This window comes from Plasmodium inui (assembly GCF_000524495.1).
Source record: "Plasmodium inui San Antonio 1 unplaced genomic scaffold supercont1.23, whole genome shotgun sequence".
Taxonomy (NCBI): Eukaryota; Apicomplexa; class Aconoidasida; order Haemosporida; family Plasmodiidae; genus Plasmodium; species Plasmodium inui.
The window spans coordinates 45,645-60,835 of record NW_008481857.1 but is presented as its reverse complement, the minus strand read 5'-3'; the positions used below and the strand labels follow the sequence as shown (position 1 = coordinate 60,835).

The following is a 15,191-nucleotide window of genomic DNA, read 5'->3' as shown; positions in this document are numbered from 1 at the left end:
TGCGCACGAGTACTTTCCATTGTTTCAGATAAATGTTGAACTTAACATTTGTTTGACAATCGAAGTCGCCGTCACTTCTGAAGCAAGATGTATTTAGGGAAGGGTGAAGAACCCACGTTTTCTTCATTTATTATTATATAATAGCAATAAAATGAACGCGCATTCATATTTATATAATAACGAAGATAAATATCTTTCCATGGTATGTGTAAATGTACACATACATTTTATTTTTTTCCACAGCTTCAAATGGGAAAATACTTAAAAATTGAATTAAAGTTTTTCCTTTTGCAACTTAAAAAAAATAAAAAAAGTTAAAAAATTAAAAAAAATTAAGAAAAAATATTTGCATTGAATTAAAGCACTTAACAAACGTCAAGAATAGTTTAACGCATAATTGATCTTTCAATTAGGCAAAAACTGCTTCTGCTAGGTTGTAAAAACAAATGAAAAAAGGGAACATATTTTTCACGCATCACTTGGTTTAAACGAATAATCCGAAAAAATGCATTAGTAGTACGCTTTCTTATCAAAAATAAAATAAAAAAAAAAAAAAAACGCAAACACGTAGCATAAAAACGGTTGGATATGGCCACTATATTAATAACTAAAAGAACTGGATGAAGGGGGGATGCTTCAGATGGATTTAAAATTGATAAGAACGTTTACACAGTGTACACATTTTTTACTACAAATTATGTTTTGCTTCTCCTATCCAGAGAGCAGACGTGAATGGTGAAATTTTGTTTCTTTTCGAATTTTTCGAATGTGTTATAGACATGGTCGATCTTTAGAGGTCCAAAAGAATGCTCTGCCAAATTGAATCTTGTAAAAAAGGGGTAGCGAATCAACCCTGCTGCGTCTGCGCGCATGTACGTATGCATCCCCTGCGTTTGGGCAAAGTTTCTAACCCATGGAAGGGCACAACTTTGGGAAAAACAAAACAAAGGGGGTGCCCCCCCAAATGCCCCTATTCGTTCTCTCTCCCTTTTCATTAGTTTACACTTTTATTTTTGGAACTGGGGAGATCCTTTTGCTTCTCGATTAACAAATTTTCCATTTTCAATTTGATATCTTTTTCCTTTTTTCTTTTAATTCTTTTCATTTGTTTTTCAATGGAAGCTACATATTCGCTGATATATTCTTCCTTCAAGAGTTCTAAATTCTTTAGGACACTATTAAACCCTTCATTCGTTTTGGAAGAAATGCCTACAGTTTTTATGCCCTCGTAAAATTCATTAATCATGAGTGCACACGACCTACTGAAACTAGCCATGTAGCTCTCATCATGTATAACATCCTCATTGAAACTGTCATAATCTTTCATCCACTGGATGCACTTGTCGTGTTTGATAATATCAACTTTGTTGAAGCAAGCCAGAAAAGGCAGTCTGGCTTTGTATAGAACACTGCACGCATAAAGCATATTGGACATAAAAGTGATGGGCCTTTCACATCTAACAGTGTCAATAATGTAATTAATAACCACGGGAAAGCTAACTGATAGAGTTTCTAAAATAATATTGCCACTTGCGGACCAGTTAAATACTTCAATTTGCCCCGGTGTGTCCACAATTATGTAGTGTAATTTATTTTTCCTCTTTTCCAAAATTTCAATAACTTTGTCAAATCGTGTGGCAAATAAATTTAAACAAGTCATGATTGCGCCATTTGGTCCTAGTTTATACTCTTTCATTATTTCGTGATATTTAATGCTATCTCGTATATCTATGTTTACTGGATATTGCACGTACTTAACGGCTGGGTCCAAGTTCATTGTGTATACTTTTTTTTTTTTTTCTACTTTTAGATAGTTATATAATGACCCGACGTAGGTCGTCTTTCCACTTCCAGCCATGCCGATTACGATTATAACGGTTGGCAAGTCTTTGTAGTAATCTTTCAGATTGGTCTCTTTGTCGGTGTGACGGGTTTCGCATTCATTTTTCTTTTTCACGCTTGTCCCCTCCCGATTGGGTTCACTCATTGGGAAGTTTTCCCTTTTCAGATTCGTCTCATCAGCTTCCGGTTGACTCATTTGGCTTTCCTTTTCCGCCGAAAGTTCGGATTTTTTTTCGTTCTGCGGCAAACTGTCCCTTTTTTTTTCTCCTTTGCTTACACTTTGCGTTACATCCTGTTCGGTAATTTGGTTGGTGAAGTCAACATTTATACACTCCCTTTTGCCAAATTTGATTTCACGATTGTCATTTTTCTGATTTTCCGTTTCGACGCGCTTATAATTTTCTTTTATTAAAATGTTATCACTTGCTTCATTTTCACTTTGTTTATCTTTTAACATATCTTCATACCTTCCGTTGTTTATTTTGTAATTCTCAATTTTAAACAGATTTTTTTCCCTATTCTCTATTTCGCCTTTTTCCTCATTTCTTGCTTCGCTTTTTTCTTCCATTTTTTCGCAGCACGCGCTTTTCGACTATAACGTGTTTAAATTTGGCATACAATTTTGAAGGTTACAGGAAAGTTAAAAACATTCGGTTGTTTTCCGTTAAGCGAATTGGTCAAATATGCATATTGCTAAATGCTCACGCTTTTAAGTGTTGTTGTGTTGTACCAGCGTATGATGCCTAGTCGTATGCATTTTTTAAGCACGAAGAATGTTACGATGGAAGTGAGTACATTTATGTTGTGCTCCTTTGCCTTATTAAAAACGTGCTTATTACTTTTAAGACGAAAATAGGTAATTAAAAAATTTGTTATTTTTCTGTGGATTAATTCTGTTTAACATTTCATGAATTTGACTGGGTATTTGATTTTTCACATTAAAACGGCGCAATATTTTTTTTTTCGCGTTGTTTCTTTGAGGAAGAAAAAATCACCGTAGGAAATTAAAGAAGCTGGCATTTTGTGATATTTAGCGAGGGAAAAAAATTAAACCAAAGAAAAATAAAGCAAAGCAGAATAGAGAAAAGCAGAAGAAAATATCGTTATTGTATTTTTAATTGCGTGAGGATCTCTTTTAGCACAGATAAAAATGCATTTTGCGCTAAGGAGAATTTATATACGAATTATACAAAGAAATGCCAAATGTTGGAACATATTTTACAGCATTCCTTTTTTAGCCTGCTTAAGAAAAGAGGAAGGCTCAGATGTGCGTGTTGGAAGTACATAGTTTACACATTCCTTGGCTACGAATTATATGCATGAAAAAATGGAGAACTCGTTGATCCTTTTTATTTTTGAGGGGGAAACTAATACATCTTTTGTCTGAAACATTGCTTCATTAGTGGTCTCTTAAAAAAAAGTAACATTACAGCGTTTTTATAAATTTGACAGTTTATATAAGCTGCGAATAGTCTATGTGGCATATGGAGAAAAATGAAATAAATGAATTAACCTGGAAAGGGCTCATTATTTTACTTAAAATAAGCTGATATGTACAGCCGGTATGGTGAAGTGAAGAGGCGGAGACGTATGAAAGACTAAATTGTTCTACTCCCGTGGAAAGTCCCATTTTGGCATTCTACAAGTTTGCATATATTACGAAATGCCTTTTTCAAATGATGAACGATTTTACAATCGACCTTCAAAGGTTGGCTTGTGTATATGTATCCATACACATATGAATGTATGAAAGCATTCCTGACGAAATAATAAACAAAGCGGATTTATCTTTTCAGTTCTGTTTATTTAAGAGATTTCTTTTTGCGCTTTAAATCCAGCTGTTTTCATTGGGCGTGAATATTTGAATACGGCCTTCTTTCAGGAAAGTATTTATTTCCTTCTTGTTAGCAGAATTGGGCGATTCGCAAGGTAATGTAAATGTTCTTATACAATTGTACGTTCAGCATGGTGTGTCAGGACGGTTCTTACGGCTTTTATGCCTTATACCGGGATCGTTACATAAATGTCAGCCATACGTCTTAACGTTTAGAATTTTCCCTTTTTTTTTCTTTTTTTGGACGTAAAAGTTTATTATTTTAAAGTGTAGATAATCCGTTCGAATATCCTGCACATGTAACAATGAATTAGTTATATGAAAATAGGGGGGAAAATCCCCATAACAAATTTTATGATGAGCGAAAAGAAATATATGCACAATTTCTTTTAAGCATGAATATTTCAAAAAAATGTTTGGTATATTATTTGAGAATTTCCTTGAGCACGCATGCAAAAATGGTTGCATTGTATTTTGTATAGTTCTTCTTGTTTCATAGTCTGCGATCTGGTTCAGTACACTAAAGGTTTAACGTCTATATGAATAAATAGAACAAATAAAGTTGCCTCTCATTAACCGTCGTTAAATCGTAAATTATGTTTGTGCATGCATTTAGAGTTTTATGTTTTTTCCACATAAAAAATGAACATTCAGTTTTATGTTTTAGTGGACAAAAAAATTAAATGCTTAAAAGAAGAATATTACGAGGGAATTAAAAATTGGGAACGCGTGTTAAGAATTATATAAGAGATACAACTCTGTGGTGAAAAAAAAAAAAGAACAGAATGCATAACCATAGGTATGGCAATAAACAACCATATAAATACATTCAGTAACAATTTTTGTCACTTTTTATATAATTTAACCATCAAGAAAAAATGAAAATCAGTACGTTGTGGAATATAGCTATATTCACAATTTTACTTAGCAAAGTGGTGCATATTGCTTTGGTCAAATTTGCACCCAGAAAGGAAAGGAAGAAATTTTCGTCTTCCATATTATGGAAATTTTTTGAAACTACTGGAGATGAATATAAAGGAAGAATCCTTACCGAAGAAGAAGGTAAGGGGATAATGCAAAACTGTCAAAAATGTATCTGTATATAGGTGTTTATGATGTGAAAGAACTGGGAGACGCATAAATAATTGCACATTTTTGACGATGTAAATGTTTTAATGTTGGTCATTTTATTTGTTTTTCACACTTTGCAGAGAAGAATATGGATGATTCTATAGAGAATTTTATAAGAGATAACAATGTGAATTATTCGGACACTTTTGTTTCATTAATCAATACCACAATGCTCGAGGATATAGATGTGAATGGAACGGAAATAACTGAATCAAAACCTATAAAAGAAGACACAGAAGAAGAGAAGAAGAAAAAAAAAAGAACCAGGAGGTATAGAGCATGTTGCAAAGTTTTAGGTCATCCATGCAAGAAACACAATAAGAAGGGCAAAAATGTGTTAACAAAAGAAAACGCACAAGCTACTACTGCAGAAGAAGGTAATGAAAAAGTAGAAGAAAAACCCATAAAGACAAGAAAAAGGACAACCCCAGTTGGAGAACCAACCAGATTCAGTAAAAGGCTGCGTCGTAAGTATCGAGGGAAAAGCTCAAGTGAGTCAGAAGAAAATACAGCGAACACAGAAGAACCAGTTCTTGTTCCAAAAGTACCGACTCGTAAATACGAAAATATTTTTTTAACTGAACCTACGAACGAAATGGTAAAGGAGAAAAATATGAAACTTTTGGAAATACATTCATATAAAGTCAGAACTTCCAATAATTCAGAAATTAATAAACTTCAAGCTCCCGGGATTAGTGACACAGATTCAGATGATAAAGAATTGGATGAAAAGAAAACATCAGAGGAGCCTAATTTTCAAATTGAAGAAAACAAACATAACTTGCAGTATGGTATTATTTTAAGTGAGGTAGGATCTGAAAGAAATATAGAAAATAAGGATTCTCAAGGAGACAACGATAAGGAGGAATCTCAAGAAAATTCAGATAAGAAAGATTCAGGTGGCTCAGATATTTCATCGGAGTCCTCTCATGAAGAATGGAAGGAAACTGAAAATGAAGAGAAGACAGATTCAGACACAGAAACATCTTCCGAAGCATTGGAACAAGAAGAATTGGATGAAAAGAAAACATCACTAGTGCCTAATATTCAATTTAAACAAAACAGACTTAACTTGTGGTATCTTAGTAATTTTCGTGACGTAGGATCTGAAGGAAATATAGAGAATAAGGATTCTCAAAAGGATACACATAAGGAAGATTCAGGTAGCTTAAAGAATTCATCACAGTCCTCTTATGAAAAATGGAGAAACACTGAAAATGAAGAAAACACAGAATCAGATTCAGACGGAGAAAAATCTTCGGGAACATCGGAAGAGGAATTACAAAATTTACAATGGGATTAAGATAAGTGTACTCAGAGGAACATATTAGTTTGGCAATTGAGGAAAGTTTAGATTAAAAAGGTGAAGAAACACAGTGATCCCTATCTTTTTTTATTCCAAAAACAAAATAATAACGAAAAAAGAAAGAGTGGATCAGAGTTAAGAGGGGCGTCTTGGTTTTACGGAAAAAGATAGAAAGTAAATTAATCAACATCGTATCAGGAAAAGAAAGAATGTATCTTTTAAATAATTTCTTCTTATATATTTGCAGAGAAAATTCTTAGGATATGGGAAGAGAGTGGCCTTGTATAACAATTCCTAAGTGTAATTTGTCAAAGGAACTTCACAAAAGTATGTTATGAAGAGGAGGAAAATCATGTAGCCTAAAAATTATTATAAAAATGGGAAGACATCTTCTATTATTGTAATAATTATTGAAAAAAGTTACACATTACGACAAAATAAGTATTGTCTGTGTAAATAGACACATGAGCATCATTTAACAGTGCATATATATGTGGAATTTTGACGCAATACAGAGAACTTATTTTTGAAAACGTGAGTATTTTTCGGAATTTTCTTTATTTTCATAGTTAGGATGTGTTTCCAGAATTAATTATACAGCTATTTGAAGCAATTCGAGGCAAGTGTGGCTTCCTTGTTGTATTAGCCAATGTATGCATTTGCGACAATTGTGCGGAGAAGCGAATGGAAAAGTGTACAGGGGAAGTACACGAAGAATAGTATTGATCATAATTTTGCAGAATAGTTCACCTCACATTTATGTAGAACTTTGTGCGTTTTTTGTAAATTAAAACGGACAATTATAAATTTATTGTGTAAATAAGAAATCTGCTTAATTTTTACCATGTAATGCTCCTTTTGTGAGTTCATTTATGAAACATGTAATCATTGTTGTGTTGTTGGTACACTGATAAAAATGTGTCTTTCTCATTAAATGTCTTTTTTCCCTTCGACCGTCATTTTAATATGTTATAGTTCTACGTATTTATGTTTGTTTACAATTTATTCGAAGAATAAAATAAGTGAGAAATTTACTGAAAAATGAATATATTATGAAATGCCAGAATTGTGCAATATTCACAAAAGTGAAATGATAGATATTGAAGGAAGGGCGTAAGGTATAGCAGTAACTTTGTCTTCCTGCATCAACAACATGTTATGCTACCTTTAGTTATGCTTCCAAAGTGTGAAGTGAACTGTTAGATTGTTGATAGAGAAAGAAATGATGGGAAAGAAAATATTGCTCTGGAAGGCATCTTCCATTTTGAATTCTCAATGTGGGTATCCATTTCCTCGCCCATACGGCAATGGCGTAATGGATAAGAATCCACGTCTCCCCGCCCTATTTCTTGTCTTAATACTATTTAGCGCTTCAACATTGTTTAAAATGATTTAAGGTTAAAATTATTTTCGTACTGAATCGTTCAATTTTATGGTTCTTTTTAATTTATATATTATAATGTTACTTACGAACAAGGTTACTGGGCTTGTAGGCCAAATACGCAACGAACATGTGTGAGGAATGATGGGCACATGCACGCACGGAGCGGCATAATGCAACTTGTCATTTTATGCTACAAATGAATCTGCAAAGTGGTCTAATAATGAATTCATTCGCTGGAATATAAAAAATATGAGCTAAAAAAGACGCGCAGCATAGTACTTAGGGGAAAATAAAATATGGACACGCACAAGAAAATGAAAAAATTCTATATACATTGTCGTACGTGAAGAAGAAATGTGTTCAAAAAAGAGAAGAAATGACGCACACAATTCGAAATGCTCTACAATTACGCCCTATGTGGTACAAGGAAAAATATATATATATATTGCAGAGTCATAGGACACAGATGCATGTAATTATTTACACATAGCAGCAAAATACGAAACAGCTGAAAATTGTAACTCTCTTATAACGGCGAATTGGATGGTTAAGAAAAAAAAAATTCACCCAAATGTACGGCCCGGGAGTACCATAATAATTCAGGTATCTCATTTTTCTGGGTGCAGAACGTCATCTTCAGGAGAAACTTTGGGTTCCATTCCCCCAGTCGCTGTTTCTGGATCTGTCATTTTTCCTCTTCGGTCATATTTGATTATATGATGAATTTTTATCCCCCACAGGGTTGCAAAGGCTAGGACAATACTTCCACATACAAGTGACAACATTATCAGTCCATCTTTTCTTGATTTGGATCGTATTTTTTCATTGGCCTTAATTGTTTCGTAATCTAATTTCTCAAGGGGTATCTCCGAATAAACAGCCAAACACGGAATTATTGCAATTAAAAATAAAAATAGAACAAAAACGCTTAAATGGTTTGAAGTCCTCATTTTGGTTAAGTCCAGATAATCACACGTTTATTTACTTAAAGGGTCACTGGGTTGTAAAACTATCGTTTGATGAATTACTTTCTGTTCTGATCGCTTATCGATTAAATGTGTTTTTGGCACTTCATTGTAGAAATTAAATATGTATAATTAAATATGTACGATTAATCGAAAGTTGCAATCATTATTCTGAAAAGGCGTTGACAATTTTTTTTTTGAGGTTTTTTCCTTTATAATTATTTTAACATGTGCATGCATTCAGTGGTATCAATTCATGCAGGTTACAAAAATCCTTCTTACGATCAAAATTTGGCACCTTAGTGGGTCAAACAACCAGTCCACATAAGTTTCGACCTACACCGTAGCGTAAATTTGCGCTTCAACAAGAGAGGATATCCATCAGTTTTCTCAATTTTAACACAAACAAAAGAAGGCGAAGGAATGGGAAGAATTATCTGTGCCAGCATGCCGTGAAAGGGTGGGCCACAAAAAAAAGGGGCTGCAATATGCTCGAAAAAGAACAAAAGGAAGTGGCAAAAAAGTGCTCCAGAAGGTGGAAAAAAAAATATATATGAAAGGGGGAAAGATTACAGGAGTTCTATATATGCGAAGAAGAAAATTACGCATATGCGTATTTTTTTTTGTGTTCATTTCATATTTGGAAGAATTGTTCAGAACAGAATGTTTTTTCATATAATGAAAACCGGTCGAATTGGAATTTGCCCCAATGTAATTACATAAGCATACAAATATATACATGTATATATATATCAGATTGAAGGAGTGGATCGTTATTTCGACGTGATTGAATGATCCAGGCACGCAACGTCAAATTTTATTTCTTAACCCTTATGGAAAAAACAGGCGATTGACGAACAGATAAGGCGTTATTTGATTTACAACAAGGGGCCTTTAAAACTCCAGTAAGATCGAAACATTCGCTGTTATATTTATATCACATATATATTTAACCCATTTCTGGTGCAAGGGAAACATTATACCTTATACATCTTCTTGATACAGAAACGTAGACGTACGTGCAAAACAAAATTCCTTACGGCGTCGAAGGATGCTAAGTGTTCTGATATTATAATGATGAATCTGCAATATTTTGTACATATGCATTGTTATGTTCATTTGCCCATTTTGCTGACTCTCATTTTTATATATAAACGTGAATGGTTTGCAGAACTCGTCCTTTTATTTGAATGACAAAACGTGCGCACCTTTAAACACATCGAACGCCAGTGTGTCAATTCCATATATTGTAGGGGGTTCATACAGTTAAAAAACCAAGGGCGCTATATGTATGAATTTCGTGGAAAGATCATGTATTTTATTCGTAGCTTTAGAAAAAATACACGTTTTCGAATTTTGAGGAGTTCGTATCTGCGATTACGCTATATAAATTAACTATAAAAATATTTGTGCGGAAATATTTCATTTCATCACAATTGAAGCGTAAAGTAGGGACAAATAGATTAAGAATTTATAGAACAAAGCATTCACTGAGCGAACCAGACGGCTATGTGAAACGCGGTGCTATATTTATCGACGCTCTCTGTAGATTTAATCTAAAGTTTGAAGGAATGTATTTGTTTCATTTATACGCAAAGGGGATTTTCCCATTTTGCCAATCAGTTAGCACAACTGCATGAATTGTACGTATAATTTTTAGAGCACATAAAATGCGCGTGGATCCCTTTTAATTATATTTATTCTGCCAAATTCGCAGGCATATCAGTTAATGCTTTAACACATCATGAAAAATCATTTCTTGGGGTATTTCTTTGGAATTAAAAAGTGAAACTGGTGCATAGGGTTGTAGTTACTGCATTAGTGGGCTGATAAAGAAATGCGGATAATTTCCGCGGTGTTCTTGCCTAAATGTGTGCCGCTACTTCTTAATACTTTTAGACGTCCACGTTACGTTACTTTCTGTGCGTTTTAAAGTATAATATGGTTCAAATAGTATCTGCCTTAATTCTATTTTAGGAGCACTTAATGAGAGATAAATGTGATATAAAAATAAAGGTATACCCCGTTATTACGTTTATGTGTAAAATTCTACGTATAGGCATTCTTGCGCCTATCATTCAAATTTTTCATTCTTATGCGTATGTTTGCACTGTACCGTCTCCCATCTAAAGGAACCCACCGAAATATCGATGAACATTTCACCTTCAGCATATTGATCGTTAAATTGAATTGTGCATGAAAATCTATGAGAAGTTCTAAAGAATTAGAAAATTCCACTTTTTAAAATTAATTCTGATGTATTATATGTTTTAGTTCCTTTGCATGAGGTGAAATAACCGTATGGACTAATTTGTGAGTGGGGATAGAGTGTTGGACATATCTAAAGAGTTTCAATGACCTCGAGATTACAAAGGGAGTTAATAAGTGGACCTTAATATAATTCATTAGTACTTCCTCCAAAAGGACAATACTGATATATTTTTCAGAAATATTTATTTGCGGGATGAGAAGGTCCTTTACATGTTTTCCCTCATTCATGAACCTAGAATGTTGCTTTTTTTAGACAAGAAAAAAAAGTTTGATGCAAACATCTCTTCATTTTTTTTCGACATGCTTCTTTTTTACGTTTCTCCTCTTGAACACCACCAAACTTAATGATAGTCACGGATTTTAAACTTGTTCTTTTTCTCGTAAGATTATTTTTCCTTTATACATTTTATTCCCTGTGCAAATTCGTTTTATAACACTTGCTTTTTATTTGTTGAATGAGTTCCTGTAAAATTTAATGATCGTGTACCATGATAATCTGTGAATTAGGATTTCGTATATTCTAGCGTTTCTGTTTAATGCACTTTTGTGTTTTGCATATTTTTTTGAAACTTTACACTTCTCTGGGTATCATTTTATGTGTAAAGACAAGAAGCATCATTATTTCAGGTTAGTGTTAAAATTGCATGTGCTGTTACGGATCAAGATGTTAGACCTTGCACTTGATATATTTCTTGAATTAGAATTAGTCAGTTGCCTGTTTCATTCGTTGCGCATTTGTGAGCATGTGCCTTAATTTGATTTACATTTTGGGAACAGCAGGAACCAGATAAGACATTCATGTAAGAGGGTAAAAATGTTATTCAATTTTTTTTCTTTTGGGGGGAATATGCAGTATGGGAATGTATACCACGTCTAAGAAATGTGCGCAGAAGAAGTACCTTTATTGATATTGATAATTTTGCGTAAATTATTCACGGCGAACATACACACGTATGATTATGCGCTAAAAAAGGTGCATGTGCCCTTCTGCTGTAAGAAAATGTGTATTCTATAAGTGGAAAACCTTAATTAGTCATGTTACATGAAGGGTGTAATTAACGATTTCAGGAGATTTCTTGTTAAAAGAAGGTGGATCCGTTATCAAGTCTCAATTAAATAATACGTGCACTGAGAGAATCATTAGGAATAGGAAATTTAGCCGCCTAATACTTAGTAATTTTGTTACTAATCACGGTTCTATTTTGCCTTTCTTATGTAGCAAAAGTTGTGCGAATGAGAAAGGGCAAATATAATTCGAAGTCAGAAAACTGAGTTTCTCATTTTTAGTCATTTGCATGGAGCATTTGTTCTTTCATTTTTTCTTTTTCTATATTCCTAATTAGCGCGTAAAGAAACCTATATAAGTGCGAAAAAATGTGCATAATATAACGCTAATGCTTTTATAGTGGATAGGATTTTTCGATATTTTTTCATGTATATTTCTCATTACCCGGAGAGTTAAACCTTTAAACCCTATGTACGAACAAGTTGCATAGTAAGCTATTCGAATAGGAAGAATCATAAGAAAAATTTATGAATAGGTTAAAACACCATGAGTCAGTTCAGGGACCGCGATCGAGGTTTATACGTACGTGTTTAAGTAGTACAAGAAGAACGGCATAATAATGAAACCAATTTGAAAGATCAAAGAAAAAATTAACTTTTCATTTCTTATGGAATCCAGAATGTTTAGTTTTACATTGTCCCGCCATAACATCTGTGCAGTATTTAATGGAAGTGTTCAGAGAATATAATAAATAGGTGCAGAAGCGAACGTCATGTCGAAAAGATTACCTCAAAATAAGTGTACTGCTGCGGAGTTGTCTTTCCTAGCGTATTCAATGTTACATTCTTCACGTCACCTTTTTGAAATGTAAAAATGGGGTCGATAAAAATTAGCAAATCATAATTTTTTTCCCATAATGAGTCGCATAATGAATGGTTAAAACAAAAATGAAAAAGCAGAAAAGGTAACAAAAACAAGGGGTATCCATATATGCCCCATTTTGAAGAACAATTTTTTCGTAACTAACGCGATGCGAAAGAAATTAAATTATTTCATTGGAAAAGGGGACCAATTTTGCTTTAACGTTTTTTTTATTAAGTTAGTTTTTGCAAAGGGAACACTTTCCTTCCTTAAGTATAATTAATACAACTACGTAGTATGTTTAAAAGGAAAGACTTCATACAATAGCATTTTATAAATTGAAATTACATTTTAAGCGACTGTAATATATTTATTACATTTTGGTTATGAGTATCAAAAAATGTTCTCTTGTTGTATATCATTATGCCTGCAAAAATTTAAATATCAATTCCTAATTCAAGAATAGATGATACTATTCCATATCTGTGTAATTCGAAAAATTCATATAGAAAAATATATAGTATTATATAGACCATATTTTTATTTATTCAACCTAATATTGAATAAAATGACAACACATAGCAGTGATGTGTGCGTCTGTATTAATGTGTAACAAGAAAATCGTTAAGAACGCAATGTAGGAAGATTTTTCTATTGCAATGTAAAAAAAATTACATCCTCATAATAGAGACCTCGTCACTAACATAAGGCATTCCTTTCTTCTTCCTTATTAGGAAGATATTTTATGTGGAAATATCCTCAAAAGAGATTTACGCTGAAGTAAATCAGGATGCAAATAAAACAGATTATAATAGGTTTTGTAAAGAGCTGAGAAGAGATAGAAATGAATCAAATGAAACATTTGAACTTCGTAATAAAATTGCAAGAAATGTAGAGTATTTGTCTAAAATGGATAACACAGACATATGTAGATATCGTTGTACTCATTACAAACATTGGATTTATGATGAATTACACAATGTCTTAAAAGATGAAAAAGAGAGTTCTCATAGAAATAAAACTATTAATAAATTTATGCAGGCACAATAATATAGTATTTCATCATATGCAGAATATGCCTGTCACTTTAATTTTCATTTCACACATTTAGAAGAATTAAGACATAAACAAAAATAGAAACGTTTGTATGATTATTTTGAAAATTATTCTTCTATGAAAATTGAAGCCACCTGTAATAGCGATAAAGCAGAAAAATATAAAAGTTAACTTCGTCATATTCATGCACTGTATGAAAAATATTCCTGTCAGAATTCATGATGCAGTAATTGCATACAATATTTTTATTATCATGATGATTATAACCCCCCAGAAAATTATTACATTCCCTAACCTCGCGCGGGGCTACAAAATGTGATTAAATAAAAGAGCTCATAAATCATTGAACCACGGTGAACACAAAAATTCGCAAATTCCCGAAGAAGATATTATAGATACATTTCGTTGTGTTGTGTGTACAAATATAACTGAGGATACGTGGACATGTAAAATGCTTACAATAAATTATAAATGTCCAAAGAATATTTATAAAGCTTTCCGTATTGCTAAATGGAAAGACAGCCCGAGGAAGTATATTGCAGATATACATCCACTACTTTATGAGGTTTCCGGAAATTCTAGACCCTGTAACTACCAGTAAAGGGAAGCTGATAGATAAGTTTTCATAGGAGAATTCTACCATTTCATAATCTAATGGGACCCCGATAGTTGCAACTAAGAATAATAAATAGAGGTATGTATCTACGTTTGATGGTCCTGCAGAACAAACAGATGTAGCCGTCTGACAGGAGAATACGTAACCTTCAATAAAATGGGTGCCACGTAAAGGAGATTTCAATAGTATGGATGATGATCCAAAGTAAAGATAAGTACAAACTTCGCAAATGAGTAAAGAATCTAAGGGGAAATAAAAGAGAATTAAAGGAACGATATAAGAGATGCTCTAAATTAAGTGACATTATGTCTAAGCTTCCTAAAACTATACCAGATGTAAAAGGTGATGGAAGCATTATTAGCAATAATCCTTGTGAGAGCAGAGATTCAGAAATTATCAAATTTACCGATATCGATGAATACTATACATATGTGCCAGTAAACGGAAATGACATATTTTACAATACTTTTTTCCGTATCGGTTCAGTTGCAGCTGTAACCCTAGGATTAATTTTTCTTTTTTCTGTTTATTATGAGGTAAGTGGACATTAAGTTTTGGATTTGCCAATAATTAATATTTCTATTTCTAATTTATTTCGATCATAAGTTTTATAACTCAAGAGAATTGTATGATCAATTTTATGAATTTCTCATTTTGGTGTTAGTATAATCCATTTGGACCATTTATACATAGGAAAAAACTAGGAAGAAAAATAGTTCAGGAATATACACACAGCCGCGCGAAGCATATTCCGAAGGAACACTCCAGAAATGCTCATACAGGTCCAAGAAACAGGCCATATCGTTCTGCTTATCACGTTTCATGGGGTCGATCAAGCAAAAGTATCATATATGGGGGGCACAACGAATAAAAAGCATAATAAAAAGGCTAAGAAAAAATTTATCTACAGTTTTACAAA

General features: G+C 33.0%; 5 protein-coding genes across 5 annotated transcripts; 3 read left to right on the top strand and 2 right to left on the bottom strand.

The window, feature by feature from the left end:
- Positions 1 to 994: 994 nt before the first annotated feature.
- C922_04426 (GPN-loop GTPase) lies at positions 995 to 2,410 on the bottom strand (the record flags this gene model as incomplete). Its single annotated transcript, XM_008820009.1, has 1 exon — positions 995 to 2,410. One exon carries the CDS (start codon positions 2,408 to 2,410, stop codon positions 995 to 997), a length of 1,416 nt encoding a protein of 471 aa, XP_008818231.1.
- Positions 2,411 to 4,554: 2,144 nt separating this feature from the next.
- On the top strand, positions 4,555 to 6,110 carry C922_04425 (hypothetical protein; the record flags this gene model as incomplete). The annotated part of the gene is made up of 2 exons (XM_008820008.1): positions 4,555 to 4,738; positions 4,888 to 6,110. 2 exons carry the CDS (start codon positions 4,555 to 4,557, stop codon positions 6,108 to 6,110), a joined length of 1,407 nt encoding a protein of 468 aa, XP_008818230.1.
- A 1,995-nt stretch (positions 6,111 to 8,105) lies between these two features.
- C922_04424 (hypothetical protein) lies at positions 8,106 to 8,447 on the bottom strand (the record flags this gene model as incomplete). Its single annotated transcript, XM_008820007.1, has 1 exon — positions 8,106 to 8,447. The coding sequence occupies one exon, from the start codon at positions 8,445 to 8,447 to the stop codon at positions 8,106 to 8,108; it is 342 nt and encodes a 113-aa protein (XP_008818229.1).
- Positions 8,448 to 13,205: 4,758 nt separating this feature from the next.
- On the top strand, positions 13,206 to 13,650 carry C922_04423 (hypothetical protein; the record flags this gene model as incomplete). The annotated part of the gene is made up of 2 exons (XM_008820006.1): positions 13,206 to 13,237; positions 13,335 to 13,650. 2 exons carry the CDS (start codon positions 13,206 to 13,208, stop codon positions 13,648 to 13,650), a joined length of 348 nt encoding a protein of 115 aa, XP_008818228.1.
- Positions 13,651 to 14,107: 457 nt separating this feature from the next.
- Positions 14,108 to 14,941, top strand: C922_04422 (hypothetical protein; the record flags this gene model as incomplete). The annotated part of the gene is made up of 3 exons (XM_008820005.1): positions 14,108 to 14,243; positions 14,606 to 14,709; positions 14,879 to 14,941. 3 exons carry the CDS (start codon positions 14,108 to 14,110, stop codon positions 14,939 to 14,941), a joined length of 303 nt encoding a protein of 100 aa, XP_008818227.1.
- Positions 14,942 to 15,191: the final 250 nt, after the last annotated feature.